Below are 16,194 nucleotides of genomic sequence, written 5' to 3'. Positions count from 1 at the left end.
CAAGACCACACCTCCTAAAATCACTGCAGAGCTCAATAGACACGTACACAACCCAGTTTCCACAAAAACTGTTCGAAGGGAGCTTCACAAATCTGGATTCCACGGAAGAGCTGTTTCCATTTTTTTGTCCAGCCCCTGTATTTTTACAACCCGACCAATCAGGCGCTGACAGTGGGGGCCGTCCCTCTGACCTCCCTGCCAATCAGCTTCGAGCTCCGTTGGGAGAACTGGCGCTGGACTTGGGGGCCACCACCACACCAGGGGAATGTATTAAGGGGTTGCACCATGAGAAAGGTGGAGAACCACCGCTAGAGGAAGGGTCTCCAACCGTGGCAACTTTAAGACTCCCGGAAACTCCTCGGCCGGCAAGCGTGGGAGTCCAGCTACGAAGCGGGAGAAGCGGCGCGGCCAAACCATGCGCCCAGCTCGCAAAAAGCTGCAAAGGAGAAGCCGGCGGCATTGCCAGCACCACGTCTGCGGCGGGAGGCGGCCGATTTAGCCCATTTTGACGCAAGGGAAGGAGGGGGGTTAGTTGCACACATTCTGTTCTATCGCGGTTCACTCCACAGCTCCAGCAAGCTCACGCCGGGAATTGGCCAGCGAGGTTAAATCCTGGGGTTGGGGAAGAGATTTTCATGATGCTCTGAAGGCGACTTTGGCCTTGAAACCTCAAAGAAGCCTAGAAGATGGACGGCAGAAAGAGACCCCCTGGTCCATCTAGTCTGCCCTGATACTATTTCCTGTATATTTTATCTCAGGGTGGATCTATGTTCATCCCAGGCGTGTTTACATTCGGTGACTGTGGATGACCCACGTCTGCTGGAAGTTTGTTCCAAGCATCTACAACTCTTTCAGTCAAATAATATTTTCTTGCGTTACTTCTAATCTTTCCCCCAACTGACCTCGGATTGTGACCCCTGGTTTTTGGGTTCACTTTCCTATTAAAAACACTTCCCACCGGAACCTTATTTAAGCCTTTAACCTATTTAAATGTTTCAATTGTGTCCCCCCTTTTCCTTCTGTCCTCCAGACTCTACAGATGGAGTCCATGAAGTCTTTCCTGATACGTTTTATGCTTAAGACCTTCCACCATTTTTGTAGCCCGTCTTTGGACCCGTTCAATTTTTATCAATATCATTTTGTAGGTGAGGTCTCCAGAACTGGACACAGTATTATTCCAAATGTGGTCTCAACAGTGGGATCACCATCTCCCTCTTCCTGCTTGTGATACCTCTAGCAATGCAGCCAAGCATTCTACTCGCTTTCCCCACCACCTGACCACACTCTTCACCCATTTGGAGACGGTCAGAAACCACCACCCCTAAATCCTTCCCTTCTGAAGTTTTTGCTAACACAGAACTGCCAATACAAGACTCAGATTGAGGATTCCATTTCTCCAAATGTGCATCATTTTACATTTGGAAACCTTCAACTGCAGTTTCCATTGCTTTGACCATTTATCTAGTAAAGCTAAATCCTTTGCCATATTACAGACACCTCCAGGAATATCAACCCTATTGCACACGTTAGAGTCATCGGCAAATAAGCGGTGATCCCCCCCTCTTCTGGAGAGCAGAGCAGGGAAATGGACGTTGAGCTCCCTACTTGGGGGAGCATCCCCCAGACTCTGCCGGGGAGTTTACACCAGAAGAAGGGGGGGGGGAAGCAAAGCAGCTGCTTCATGTCAAACCACCCCTAATGCAAGAGGGCGAGGGGGGAGGGTAAATGCCAGGACGTCACTTGGTTACTTCCACGCCAACAGGGCAGGCAAATGATGGGGCCAGGCGGATTAGCAGGAGGCCATGCTCCGGCCACGGTTTTACCCATACATCTACGTCTTCGAGAAGGCACCATGGAGCAGCAGAGGAAGCTAAAGGCTGGTGGAGAGGAGAGAAAAAAAGAGAAAGAGAAAGAGAGAGAAAAGGAGGAAGCAAGAGGAATTTTCCGAAAAGACAAGAGCGTTCGTTGGCTCAGTGGACGGTCAGGGTCACCAAGAAGTGACGTTGAGTTCGCGAGGAAGTTCTGTCCACGAAAACCAGCGCAAAAGGGGGTCTCACTTGTGGGTTGTTCACCTACGAATAGGAAACACCTGCCCCTCCCACACCTACCTTTGCCCTCCCCCTTTCTTCTGCATCTATTACAAAAGCCCACAGGGCCCCCCTGAGCTTTGTTATTTTAGACTTCTCATGACCCAACTACCGTATTTTTCAGAGTATAAGGTCCACCTTTTTCCCCCCTAAAAGAGGCTGAAAATTCAGGTGTGTCTTATACTCTGAATGTAGCTCCAACCCCCCAGCTCTAGGTAGGTGCTAACAATCTTCCCAGCTCTTATCTTGCAAGTTCTTGCATTGTTACTCTCTGCAAAGAATGTTTTCCAAGCTCTAAGTGTCTGCAGGTTTTTTTCCCATTGCTCTAACTTGCTCCTAATAAGTTTCTTTCCAGGTGCTAACTATGTCCCCAGGTCTTACCCACTTGCAAGCTCTTGCATTGTTATTCTCTGCAAAGAATGTTTTCCAAGCCCTAAGTCTTCGCAGGGTTTTTTTTATTGCTCTAACTTGCTCCAAATGTTTCTTTCCTGGTGCTAATGATGTTCCCAGCTCCTACTGGCTTGCAGGCTCTTTCACTGTTACTCTCTGCAAAGAATGTTTTCCAAGCCCCAAGTCTTTTATCGTTGGTGTAACTTGCTCCAAATGTTTCTTTCCATCCGTAACCAGGTTCCAACAACGTTCCCAGCTCTTACGGGCTTGCAAGCTCTTTCACTGTTACTCTCTCTGAAGCCCTTAACCAGGCGATGAAATATTGTGCTGAAGCTGACCAGACTAAGGACGCTGGCCAGAGGAACACCTGGGAAGCAGATTCTTTTCCCGGTTTTACTCCCCCCAAAACAATGGTGTGTCTTATACTCTGTAAAATACGGTAGGTCAGGGCCAGGAGGAGCACCCGCAGCAAACTCCACCAGCACTGATGATGTGCCTCAGTTGGGTCACAAGACGCCTGCAACAACGAAGCCCAGAAGGCACCCCACGGCTGTTGTCCTCCTCCTTTCCACAAACCCCCTTGCCTTCAAACACTGATGGCATCACCTCACTGGGTCGTGAAATGTCTACAAGATCACAACCGAACGCCAAGCGCATCAAGGACCCCGAGCTACAAATATTCTCCTTTACTGGACTTTCTGTCACCTGCCCATCAAACCATCCCCACCCTCCATGACGCCCTCGTTCGAACACCTCCCGTGATGAAAACCTGGCGACCCGGTTCTCGCCTGCCGACACCGCCCTTCCAGAGGGAACCGAGTTCTCCACTCGGTGAAGCCAAGTCCTGTCTCGCGGGCCGCAGACGGGCGTTAACGAAAGGGCCGTTTTCGCCCTCTGGGAGAGCCATCGTTCCACCGCGGCTCCTCATTCAAAGCCGCCTCCGGGGCAAGGGCATCCTGAATGGCGGCCGAGGTTTCCAGGAAAGGAAACTCTGGCCTCCTCCCATGTTGACAGTACAGATTCCGAGCGGCTTCCCCTGAAAACAGGAAGCCCAAAAAACACTTCTGAGGAACACGCAGAGAGAGAGAGAGAGAGAGAAGCTGGGCTGGAGGTGCAGTTTTCCCACGCTGGGGAAAAAAAATGTATTTAAATGTATTTAAAGCTACTATAAAACCACTAAGCTTTCTTCAGTCCCTAGTGACATCGTCAGACTGCGACAAAAGCTTAGTGGTTTTAAATACATTTTTAAAACGTTAACATTTAAAATGTTTTATCTATCTATCTATCTATCTATCTATCTACCTACCTACCTACCTACCTACCTATGTTTTATCTATTTAGGTCCATCTATCCACCCATCCATTATCTCTCTGTTTTATCTATTTAGATCCATCTCTCTCATCTCTCTATCTCTCTATCTATCTATCTATCTATCTATCTATCTATCTATCTTTATCTATCTATCTATCTATCTATCTTTATCTATCTCTCTATCATCTATCTATCTATCTATCTATCTATCTTTATCTATCTCTATCTATCTATCTATCTATCTATCTCTCTATCTATCTATCTATCTCTCTATCTATCTATCTTTATCTATCTCTCTATCATCTATCTATCTATCTATCTATCTTTATCTATCTCTATCTATCTATCTATCTATCTATCTATCTATCATCTATATTTATCTATCTATCTATCATCTATCTATCTATATCTATCTTTATCTATCTATCTATCTATCTATCTTTATTTATCTATCTATCTTTATCTATCTCTCTATCTCTCTATCTATCTTTATCTATCTATCTATCTATCTATCATCTATCTTTATCTATCTATCTATCTATATCTATCTATCATCTATCTATCATCTATCTATCTATCTATCATCTATCTATCTATATCTATCTTTATCTATCTATCTATCTATCTATCTATCTATCTATCTATCTATCTATCTATCTATCTCTCCATCTCTCTATTTCTCTATCTAAAGAAGCAGTAGCCATCACGATATGCGGAACGTTTTACAAATTTATTTAAAACTAAGAAGCTTTCGTCAGTCCATACTGACTTCGTCAGAGTCTGAGGAAAGCTTAGTAGTTTTACGGTAGTTTTAAATAAATTTTTAAAACGTTCCAAAGATCGCGATGGCTACTGCTTCTTTATTTATAACTATACCTGGAACTCGCATTTTTAGGACAATTCTACACCCACAGATTAAGCTGCCCTTAAATAAGCCCTTTTCTCCATCAAATCTCTCTCGGATGAGGGGCAGCCTCCTAAGGGGCAGTCCTTCTTTCCTTCTTCCCTCCCTCTCTCCTTTCTTCCTTCTTCCCGCCATCCCTCTATTCTTTCCTTCCTTCCTTCTTTCTTCCCTCCCTCCTCTTTCTTTATTCTTCCTCCCTCCCTCTATTCTTCCTTCTGCCCTCCCTCCCCTTTCTCTATTCTTTCTTTCCTCCCTCTATTCTTCCCTTCCTTCTTTTCCTTCTGCCCTCTTTCTTCCTCCTTCCCTCTATCCTTTCTGTCCCTATCTCCCTCCCTCCATCCCTTCCTCCCCTAAACTAAGGCTGAATTCCCTTACTGAGAGTATAAAGGAACAGGAGAAACCAGCCCCATGATGCTGGAACTACATCCGAGCAATGGCCGCAGGGAAGGGACCAAGGCCTATTTTTAAAAGGCAATGCCCAAAATAGCTTTATTTCCCAATTGAAGATTCTGGCCGTCCTCAAGCGGAGCAGCGATAAAGGAGGGGGAGGGGGCGAAGAGAGGAGGGTCTGGGCCAAAAAAGACCCTTCAATAATCTTCAGAAACGAATCGCTCTTCTAGCAAGTATTGTGGAAGGCTGGAAAGAAAGCCACTCGGTGACAAAAGAGACAACGGTGGGAAATATCAACAGGGAAAAAGTCAATAAAAGTATTTTATCCAGCAAAGGCCTCATCACAATTTTTATTGTTCGAGACACGTACGAGAAATTTTTAGATTTTTAATTAGTTAATTATTGTGTATTATGTTGTGAGCCGTCCCAAGTCCTCGGAGGGGGGGGGGCATAGAAATCCCATTAATTAAAAATTTAAAAAAATCAGAGCATCCGTTTCACCAACACCAAGAACAAAAAAAGCCGCCTTTCCAACGAATGCATTATTCGATTTTTTTTTTTTTAAAGGGCTCAGTTGCTGAGTCAGGAAAAGGCAGGCTGACATCTGCTTTCTTCTCAGCTGGGGATGAAGGGGGGGAGAATTGGATAATTTGTGAATTCTCAGAAATTTTTGGCTTTATTTCAGCACTGGGGTCCAAATTAGCTGGAAAAGAGTTTGTGAAGATGCTATTGGGGGCCCAAAATGAGCCAGCAAATATTGGGAGGCAAAGGGGGGAGTCCTATCCTGAGCCACACAGACCCCCCTCCCTTGGGGAGGAAATTGGGGGGGGAGGCCAGCTGCTCTAGCCCCCCTCCAAGGTTCCAACCCCCTCCCCAGACCCTTCCTGACTCAGGTCAAGTTTGGGGGGGCAGCTCAGTGGTCTTCGGGGGGAAATCCTGGCAGCCCATCAGGGAGGGGAAGGTGGGCCTCCCCCCCACATCACCATGACAACAGCTGCCCTGCAGGATCTGCCCCTCCCTTAAATATCTGGAAGCCCCCTCCCCTAAAAGAGCACCCAGCTCTGGGTGTTGCTGGAGGGGGGGGTGTTCTGCTTCCCTGCCCCCAGAATGCCCCTGCCCCAAATGCCCCCAAAAGAGGGGAGTCACCCCTTCTAGAGGTTCCCTAGCCCCCCCCCCACATTCCCACCTTCGCCCCCTCCCCATTTCGGTGCTGCTCCTCGCCCTGCCCTCCCCTTCTTCCGGTCCCCCCCAAAAACTCAATAGGCCTCAATTGCCCCCTAGAAGAGGGGTAGGTGTCCCACATTCTAGTGGCTCCCTAGCCCCCCCATCCCCGCCTTCACCCCCTCCCCATTTCAGCGCCCTGCCCTTGGCAGCCCATCTGGAAAGAGGAAGCTGGGCTCCCCCCCCACATGCCATGGATACCCCAGCCCCAATTGCCCCCGAGAAGGGGGGGGTCCCCCCCCCTTCTAGAGGCTAACTAGCACTTCCCCCACATCCCCACCTTTGCCCCCTCCCCATTTCAGGGCCCTCCCTCCCTCGGCCCCCCATTTGAGGAGGGGTCTGGCTGCCCCAGGATACCCCCGCCCCAATTGCCCCCTAGAAGAGTGGGGGCATCCTAGAGGCTCCCTAGCCCCCCCATCCCTCCCTCCGCCCCCTCCCCATTTCAGGGCCTGCCCTCCCCTCCCTCCGCCCCCCCAAGACTCAAAAGGCCCCCCCTCCCTCCACCTCCTCCCCATTTGAGGAGGGGTCTGGCTGCCCCAGGATACCCTCGCCCCAATTGCCCCCTAGAAAGGGGGGTCCCCCATTCTCGTGGCTCCCTAGCCCCACACACACACATACCCCCTTCGCCCCCTCCCCATTTCAGGGCCCTGCCCTCCCCTTCTTCCGCCCCCCCAATAAGGCCCCTCTCTCTCCGCCCCCCCATTTGAGACGACCCCTGGGGTCTGGGAAGGCCCCTCCAGCCCCTCCTGAGCCCCCCCCGGACCCCTTACCGGTGGCGGCTCCGCTGCTGCTGCTGCTGCTCCCCCCGGACTCGGGCCCGGCCGACGCCATTTTACCGCTTCTCCCGCCGTCCCCGGCTTTTTCCGCTCGCTTTCCCCCCCGCGGCGCTCCTTTGGTCTCGCCCGCCCCACTCCGGCCGCCGCTGTGGGCCGTGCCACGCTCGCCTCCGGAGGGGTGGCCACGCCTCCCCCCGGACGCTCTAACAACCCCCCCTGGGGGTTCCTGGAATCGACCCGCCCGGCAGGCGTCGGGAAAAACCACTTTGCACCGGTGAGTGGGGGGGAGAGAGAGAGAGAGGCTGCGCCTCCTTGTTTATCCTAACGGAAAACTGACCGTCAGGAAAGGGGCGGGGACATGGGCGCCGCGCAGGCGCACCGGAGGAAGCAGCAGGTCGTGGCTGGCCGCGTCGACGTTGCAGTGGGCGGGCCCTCTTCCCCGCATCACAGAACGCGCTCTTGCCGAGGAGGGGGCGGCCCCACGTGGCCTTGACGTCGCAGCCACGCCCGTCGCCATGGCGACGCCAACAACGTTCTGCTCCCGCCTCTATAACGTCACGTGAGGCCAGGCCACGGAATGATTGATGGGCATATTCTTAATGTCCGTTTTATTCCATTTTGGGATAAAATTTCCATTCCCCCCCCAGCCTAAAAATGCAACACAACACCACACCACCGCAATGTCTCCTAACCGGCCATTTAAAAAAAAGTGCAGGGTCTGTTTTTTTTAATCCCCCCCCCTTAATGGAGCCTCCAGGTGCAGCAGCAGTCTACCTGGGAAAGACCTCCCCCCCCCTCCTATTCCCAGGTGGCGCCGAGCCAAGGCCGGAACCCACCCCGCTCCCCCTTAAAAGGAAGCCGGGCTGGCTGCGAGGGCTCCTCTCGCCACCATGGGCGCTCGCTTGGCTCATTTCCCGCTCGCCGCATCGGCGCACGACTTGTCGTGCCTGGCCGCCCGGCTCAGCACTTCCGCCTGCGCAGGCGCTGCAGTGGCGAACCGAGCGCATGGATCGGGGGCAGCAGGAGGAGGAGGCGCCATGATGGCGGCGGCGGGAGGAGCGGGGAGCTCGTCGGCCTCCAGCTCTTCGTCGGGCCTGGCCGGCGGGCGAGCCCTTCGACGGACGGCGGGGAACCGGCTCTCGGGCCTGCTGGACGCCGAGGAAGAGGACGAGTTTTACCAGACTACCTACGGGGGCTTCACCGAGGTCCGAAGGGGGCGAGGCCTCGCGCGGGATTGGCTGGAATAAAGCTCTGGGGGCGGGGCTAGGGCAGGGGTAGGCCAAGTTGGCGCCTTCTATCACCTGTGGACTTCAACTCCCAGAATTCCTGAACTAGCCTGATTGGTCCACAAGTCAGAAGGACTACCAATAGTCCAACCCGCTGCCCAAGATCATAGAATTCTAGGGCTGGAAGGGGCCTTGGAGGTCTCTGTCGATGAAATGTCTCATGTGTAGCCAATTTCAATTAATTTAGCAAAGAAGAGGAAAAAAAGTATATATTAATAGCATTATTTTCATTTTCTCTCTCTGAATGTTTAACGCAGGGGTAGGCCATGTTGGGTCTTGTATGACTTGTGGACTTCAACTCCCAGAATTCCTGAGCTAGCCTGATAGGCTCAGGCATTCTGGGAGTTGAAGTCCCCAAGTTATAGAAGGAGCCAACTTGGCCTACCCCCTGTTCCAGGGCCCGGGTCGCCCTTGATTCCCAGACCCATCCTCCCCATCTTGGTCTCAGGTTGGGGAGGATGGGCTTTCTGGGAGGGAACTCTGCAGCTTTCCCCATCTTTGCCACCCCATTGGGAGATGGCTGGGCTACCCCACCCATCATCCTGGGACGTGGGTGGAGGATGGATATTGTAGTCCAAAGGCAGCGCCCACAAGGATGGGTCTCTGGAGGCTGGAATCTCTCCTTGCCAGGAATCCGGCGACGATGAGTACAAGGGGGACCAGTCGGACAGCGAGGACGAAGTGGACTCCGACTTCGACATCGACGAAGGGGACGAGCCCAGCAGTGACCAGGATGATGCGCTGCCCAAGAGGAAGAGGAGGGTGGTCACCAAGGCCTACAAGGTGAGACACCCCCCACCCCGGGCAGCGCCACCCCTAAAGCGGGCTAGTTTCAGTCAAAATAGCACCGGAAGGGACTTCGGAGGTCATCTAGTCCAGCCCCTTGCTCAAGCAGAGAGACCCTATGGCCATTTCGGACCAACGTCTGTCCAGCCTCCAATGATGGAGCAACCCACAACTTCTGGTGGCGAGCAGTTCCACTGGTTAATTGTCCTCACTGTGAAGGAATTTCTCCTTCTTTCTAAGTTGGGTTCCTTCCCTGATTCGTTTCCATCCGTTGTAAAGGGGACATTTAAACAACAGAATATAATGATAATAATTTATTAGATTTGTATGCCGCCCCTCTCGGGGCAGCTCACAACAATAATAAAACAGTGTACAATGAACAAATCTAATATTTAAAAGAAAATATCTAAAACCCATTATTTTAAAAACATACAACACAAGCATACCATACATAAAACTATATAGTAAAACTCCAAGAATTCAATGAGAATATTTCATTTCTTCAGATCTAGGATGTGTTATATGAGCGTTCCCTTTATTAAATAAAGGGAACAACAGAATATAACTCCAAGAATTCAATGAAAATATTTCATTCATTCATTCAGATCTAGGATGTGTTATTTGAGTGTTCCTTTTATTAAATAAAGGGGACATTTAAACGCAGAGTGTAACTGCAAGTTATATGTTGTGAGCTTCTCCGAATCTTCGGGGAGAGGCGGCATATAAATCTAATAAATAATAATAATAATAAAGTATTCAATGAGAATGTTTCATTCCTTCAGATCTAGTATGTGGCTATTTGAGTGTTCCCTTTGTTATATATTCCATTTATTATTTCCTTCGATTTATAGGCCGCCCATGTTTTGATGGGTTCGGGGCGGCGTTCAAGAATAAAACAGAAATACAATACAAAGGGAAATACAATACCTTGACCTCTGCTGCCCAGGAAGAGCGGGGTCCTGTTGTTCCAGGCCCCTTTTTCACCCAGTAAGTGAGTCTGAACCTTTTGCAGGAACCCATCAAAAGACTGAGGCTGAAGAAGCCCGATGCCCCGGCCAGCAGCTCGGAGAAGACCAGAGAGGAAAGATCGACCCCTGCGGAATTGGAAGACGTGGACAGTCAGTATCCCTGGAGGGGGAACAGCTGTGTATGTGTGTTTTTTGTGTTTGTGTGTGTGCTCCTCACCCCTCTTCGTCCTCCCTCCGCAGGCCGGAAATACATGCGCCAGTCGACCACCGAACACACCCGCCAGACGTTCCTGCGTCTCCAGGAGCGCCAGGTGCAATCCAGGCGCAAGAAGGGGGGCGGCCCCAGCTACGACCGACCCCTGACCCAGGAAGAGCTGCTGCGGGAGGCCAAGATCACCGAGGAGCTCAACCTGCGCTCTCTGGGTAAGCCGGGGCAACTCGCTCGCCAAAAGCAGCTAGTTCACATCGAGGGAGCTCTCAATTTTTATGTTTTGAATTTCTTTATGGAAGAAAGAACAACACCGCTATACAGTGGTCCCTCGTTTTTCACGGGGGATGCGTTCCAAGACCACCCGTGAAAAACGAATTTCCGTGAAGTAGAGGAAAGATTTTTTTAAAAAATGTATTTAACGAGTATTTGGACTTTTAAAACCCTCCCTTTGCATGAAACAGTCATTCTATAATGTTTCTCAGCTGGAACTACATGGGATATCCTGCCAGTTTCTTTAATAGAGTACAGGAGTAGAAGAATTTTAGTAGAAGAATTTTATGAATTTTTAATTGATTTAAAAATTTTAATGGATCTAAGCCCCTTTTGAAAACCTGTGAAGTAGTGAATCTGTGAAAGATGAATCGCAAAGTAGTGAGGGAGTCTTCGGAGAGGGGCGGCATACAAATCTAATAAATAATAATAATAACAATAATAACAATAACAATAACAATAATAATAATAATAATAATAATAATAATAATAATATGTGTGTGTACATGTATAAATCACAAAAGAGAAATTTGAGCATGAGGAATATCCAGGTATACAATTTTTTTTATTTTCTCCACCATAAAATAAAACCATATATAGTTATAAACTCAACAACAATGCTTAAAATCAATTACATTTAAACTTTTCTTATTACTTACTCAGTGGAGGCTTTTATCTCTCCTCATCTTATAGTAAATTAATTCAACGGCTAATACAAAAGGTGATATAAAAAAATTGGTTTTGGTTATTCACTTAATTTGCAATTTTGTTGTACAATCCATCGTCGGTATAGTAATATATTTCTTATATATCAAATTATTCATAATTTATCTCAAAGAGTTTAATACTTTTATAAATCCATTCCTTTTATATATATATATATGTATCTATTTCATATAAATATCTCAATTTTATTTTTTTCTTGTTTCTAACCCCTCACACAAGTCGTTCCACGTTTTATAATACTCGGAGGGAGGCGGCTCTTATAAAACCTGGCGCTCTTTTCCAGAGACCTACGAACGCTTGGAAGCGGATAAGAAGCGGCAGGTGCAGAAGAAGAGGAAGTGCGCGGGGCCCACCATCCGCTACTACTCTGGGACGATGCCCCTCATCTCCGACCTGGGCTACAAGGAGGAGAACGTGGACGTGGAGGGGTGAGTGCCAATGCTCCCGCTAATTTATTTTTTTTTGGCGTGTGTTTGCGTGCGGATAAGTGTAGCGTCTGAGCAGCACATTTTCATGCCTGAGCACCTGAACTTTTTTAAAAAAATTAAAAATAAATTGTATTTAAATATATACACACAACAACACACAGAACAAAAGAAAGACATTTAAAAAGAAATGTGGACTAAAGTGTAGGAAATCTACAGTATATAACGGTTCTAACTGTAGTCACAGTTTTCGGAGAGGGGTGGCATACAAATCTAATAAATTATTATTATTATTAAGAGCCAGGGTGGCGCAGCAGGTAGAGTGCTGTACTGCAGGCCATTGAAGCTGACTGTAGATCTGTAGGTCAGCGGTTCAAATCTCATCACCAGCTCAAGGTTGACTCAGCCTTCCATCCTTCTGAGGTGGGTCAAATGAGGACCCGGATTGTGGGGGCAATAGGCTGGCTCTGTTTTTAAAAAGTGCTGTTGCTAACATGTTGTAAGCCGCCCTGAGTCTAAGTAGAAGGGCAGCATAAAAATTGAATGAATGAATAAATTATTATTACATATCACTTTTTGGGGGGTGGGGTGTAAAAAGTTTTTATTTTTCTCGATACAAACTTTTTAAACCTACATTTCAAAATAGTCGGATTACAATAAAACAGTATTTAGTTAGTAAATCATATTGCTTTCTAAATACTTGTTATAAACCGTTTTTTTAAGAAAAGAATAATAATAATAATAATTAATAATTTATTGGATTTGTATGCCGCCCCTCTCCGTATAGAATCCTAATTTATATAAGTAACCTTATATCTCTATTTTACCATTATACAATTTGTCACCGAGAAACAGCTCTTTTTAATTGATCATTAATCCCAGCATTTATGGGATCCAGAATTTCTTTTCATAGATGTCACCCAAGATCACAACGAAATCAGTGCTGTTGATTTCACAAAGCCTCCTGTGCAGAATTTCTGGGATTTCAGTTTGAGATTGTTTTTATTTCGGTGTGTACTTCACACATAATAAACAAACCAACAAACAAGCAAATAAATAATCCAAATATTTACATTCATATGGATATTTTCTATATTTATACATTTGTACCTATAATTCTTTGCAATGTTCCATCTCTGACTATGAATTTACATTTCTTCGTTGTGTCCATTTGTACCATAATAATCAGAGTCCTTTGGATCATTTAACTCCATAGTTAATCGGTCCATTTCTGCGCATTCGTGTATTTTTTTGATTATTTCCTTATCGTTGGGTATCTGTGGGTTCCTCCCATTTTTGAGTGTAACAGACATAGAAATATGAAAGATTGGCAGAAGAAAAAGACCTCATGGTCCATCTAGTCTGCCCTTATACTATTTCCTGTATTTTATCTTACAATGGATATATGTTTATCCCAGGCAGGTTTAAATTCAGTTACTGTGGATTCCTCAACCACGTCTGCTGGAAGTTTGTTCCAAGCATCTACTACTCTTTCAGGAAAATAATATTTTCTCACGTTGCTTCCGATCTTTCCCCCAACTAACCTCTGTATCCCCTTGTTCTTGGGTTCACTTTCCTATTTAAAACACTTCCCTCCTGAACTTTATTTAACCCTTTAACATATTTAACATATTTTAATGTTTCGATCGTGTCCCCCCATTCCCTTCTGTCCTCCAGACTATACAAATTGAGTTCATGAAGTCTTTTCTGATCAGTTTTATGCTTGAGACCTTCCACCATTTTTGTAGCCCATCTTTGGACCCGTTCAATTTTATCCATATCTTTTTGTAGGTGAGGTCTCCAGAATGGAACATAGTATTATTCCAAATGGGGTCTCACCAGCACTCTATACAGCGGGATCACAATCTCCCTCTTCCTGCTTGTTATACCTCTAGCTATGCAGCCAAGCATTCTACTTGTTTTCCCTACCGCCTGACCGCACTGTTCACCCATTTGGAGACGGTCAGAAATCACCACCTAGCCTAAATCCTTCTCTTCTGAAATTTTTGCTAACTGCCAATACGATACTCAGATTGAGGATTCCTTTTCCCCAAGTGCATCATTTTACATTTGGAAACATTCAACTGCAGTTTCCATTGCTTTGACCATTTATCTAGTAAAGCTAAATCCTTTGCCATATTACAGACGCCTCCAGGAATATCAACCTTATTGCACCTTTAGAGTCATCGGCAAATAGGCAAACCTTCCCTACCAAACCTTCCCCTATGTCACTCACAAAGATATTAAAAAGAATAGGACCCAGAACGGACCGCTTGTAACCAGTCTCTGCTCAGAATACTCGCCATTAAGAACAACCCTCTGATGTCTACGCTCCGGCCAGCTGCAAATCCACTGAACATTACACAGCGAAGGACCAGGGCCTGAGAACTGACCTCTGCTTCCTCCTCCGTCTCTTAGGTTAGAGCAGGAGGGCCTTGTGGAGACCCCGTCGGCCTCTGCGCCCGCCGCGAAGTGTTCCCGCACCTTCATCACCTTCAGCGACGATGAGACCTTCGAGCGCGTCTTCCCCAGGGCCCCGCCCCCCAAGCTGCCCATCAAGGAGGTCTGCCCTGTCACACACAAGACCGCCGTCTACCGCGATCCGGTCACCGACATCCCCTACTCCAACATCCGCTCCTTCAAGATCATCCGCGAGGCCTACAAGAAGTACATCACCGCCCACGGACTGCCCAGCGCGGGCGCCTCAGCGGCCCTGGCGGCTGGCTCCCCGTTGCCCGATCCCGGCATGCGGCCCACCAGGCAGAAAATCATCATCAAGCAGAGTGTGCCGGCCAACTGAGGCCCAAGCGACCTCTCCCATTTCCCACCGCGGGTCGCCTGGCGCTCTCGCCAAAGGGTCATTCTTTGTCAAGTGGATCGGGTGAAACTGAGGCCTTGTTTGAAAAGAAACCGTCACAAAAACAACATATATGACAGGAAAAAAAATGTGCTCTTTCTAAGGAAATAAAAATGAAGATGATCGAAGGTGAGAAAAACGGATACGGGGGGAAAATGTGCTCTTTCTGATGAAGACGATTGAAGGCCGTGAAACAGAGCTCTCCGTTTTCTCACCTTTGATCATCTTCATTTTTGTTCCATTAGAAAGAGCACATTTTATTTCCTGTCATATATGTTATTTTTGCGATGGTTTGTTTTCAAATAAGGCTTCAAAAATGCAGTTGAGTGGACACCTGGTCCATTTGACAAAGAATGACCCGAAAGCGAAATTGTGGAAAATCAGCATTATTAAGATGTTTCTCGATTATTTTTTTGCGGGGTGGGGTGGTTTTTTTTGGCAGTTTCCGATCATCTCAAGAGGGGGCTGCCGCTGAACCCCCACCTTCTCCCCATCTGCAATATGGAAGCAGAACCAAAATAATTTCCTTTTATTTCTGGTTTATTTCCTTCCAATTTGCCATCCTAGAGTCAAAAACGGGGCTGAAATAATTTCCTTTTCTTTCCCGTTTATTCCATGTCCTAGAGTGAAAAACGGGGCCCTAATAATTTCCTTTTATTCCTGGTTTATTCCTTTCCAATTAGCTGCATTGCCCCAATGGTGGGACGGCTCCTGAGCATAAGCAGAGTTTTTATCAAAACTGTCACATTCTATCAAGCCGGATATGACCCACGATAGCTTTGTGGCGGCTCGTTCACAATTCTGTCATTCCGACCCTTTCCCGAAACATCCCCTTAGATTTTTTTTTTATTGTTTCTGTTGTGACTCTCGGTCGTTATTTATTTTCTGTCCTTTTTTTGTGTCCTGTTGGGAAACTTTGCCCCCTTAAAACAGACTTTAATTGAGAAGGAATTGCCTTGGAAGGAAGCTGTGATCCCAGCCATGGCTTGATAATTCATTTGCTGGTATTTCTTTTAAAAATAAAAACAAAAATGATAAATACATAGCTTCATGTAGCTTACTAGTCCTCATTGTTAATTAAACCGACACCGTCAAGGCTGGGATAGATGGCTTGCAGCCATGATCAATTTTAGGAATATTTTCCTGAAGATCAGACAGAAAAAAAGTCCACGATTAGAGGCAAGAAGCACAGAAATTTCAGAGTGGGAGAAAGATCCTGGACAGGTTTCAAAGTCTGGAGATTTGCTAGTCAAATCACGTCAGCAGAGATTGACGTATTTTTCGATGTATAAAACGCACCCTTTCCCTCCCTAAAAGAGGCCGGCAATTTGTGTGCATCTAATATTCTGAATGTAGCTCTTTTAAAAAAAATCCTAAATAACTGCTAACTATATTCTCAGCTCCTACCAGCTTGCAAGCTCTTTCATTGTTACTCTCTGCAAAGAATGTTTTCCAAGCCCTAAGTCTTTGTAGGGGTTTTTTTTTCATTGCTTTACTTGCTTGAGATGTTTATTTCCATCCCTAACCAGGTGCTAACAATGTTCCCAACTCTTCCCAACTTGCAAGCTCTTTCATTGTTACTCTCT

The 16,194-nt window shown here is 47.0% G+C and overlaps 2 protein-coding genes across 2 annotated transcripts in view; one reads left to right on the top strand and one right to left on the bottom strand.

Annotated features, from left to right (window-relative positions):
• LOC139175483 (putative PIP5K1A and PSMD4-like protein) overlaps positions 1 to 7,210 on the bottom strand; it is a 40,584-nt gene extending 33,374 nt beyond the window's left edge. The window contains 1 exon segment of the mRNA XM_070766608.1: positions 7,074 to 7,210. Within this exon segment, the coding sequence (XP_070622709.1) occupies positions 7,074 to 7,134 (61 nt within the window). The 5' untranslated portion in view covers positions 7,135 to 7,210.
• A 749-nt stretch (positions 7,211 to 7,959) lies between these two features.
• Positions 7,960 to 15,649, top strand: VPS72 (vacuolar protein sorting 72 homolog). Its single transcript, XM_070766028.1, has 6 exons — positions 7,960 to 8,284; positions 8,996 to 9,148; positions 10,164 to 10,269; positions 10,360 to 10,542; positions 11,610 to 11,754; positions 14,170 to 15,649. Exons 1-6 carry the CDS (start codon positions 7,970 to 7,972, stop codon positions 14,549 to 14,551), a joined length of 1,284 nt encoding a protein of 427 aa, XP_070622129.1. The 5' UTR covers positions 7,960 to 7,969; the 3' UTR covers positions 14,552 to 15,649.
• The last annotated feature ends 545 nt before the right edge of the window (positions 15,650 to 16,194 follow it).

This window comes from Erythrolamprus reginae, chromosome 13 (assembly GCF_031021105.1).
Source record: "Erythrolamprus reginae isolate rEryReg1 chromosome 13, rEryReg1.hap1, whole genome shotgun sequence".
Lineage (NCBI taxonomy): Eukaryota > Metazoa > Chordata > Lepidosauria > Squamata > Dipsadidae > Erythrolamprus > Erythrolamprus reginae.
The sequence above is the reverse complement of the archived record's forward strand: the minus strand, read 5'-3'. Positions and strand labels throughout refer to the sequence as shown.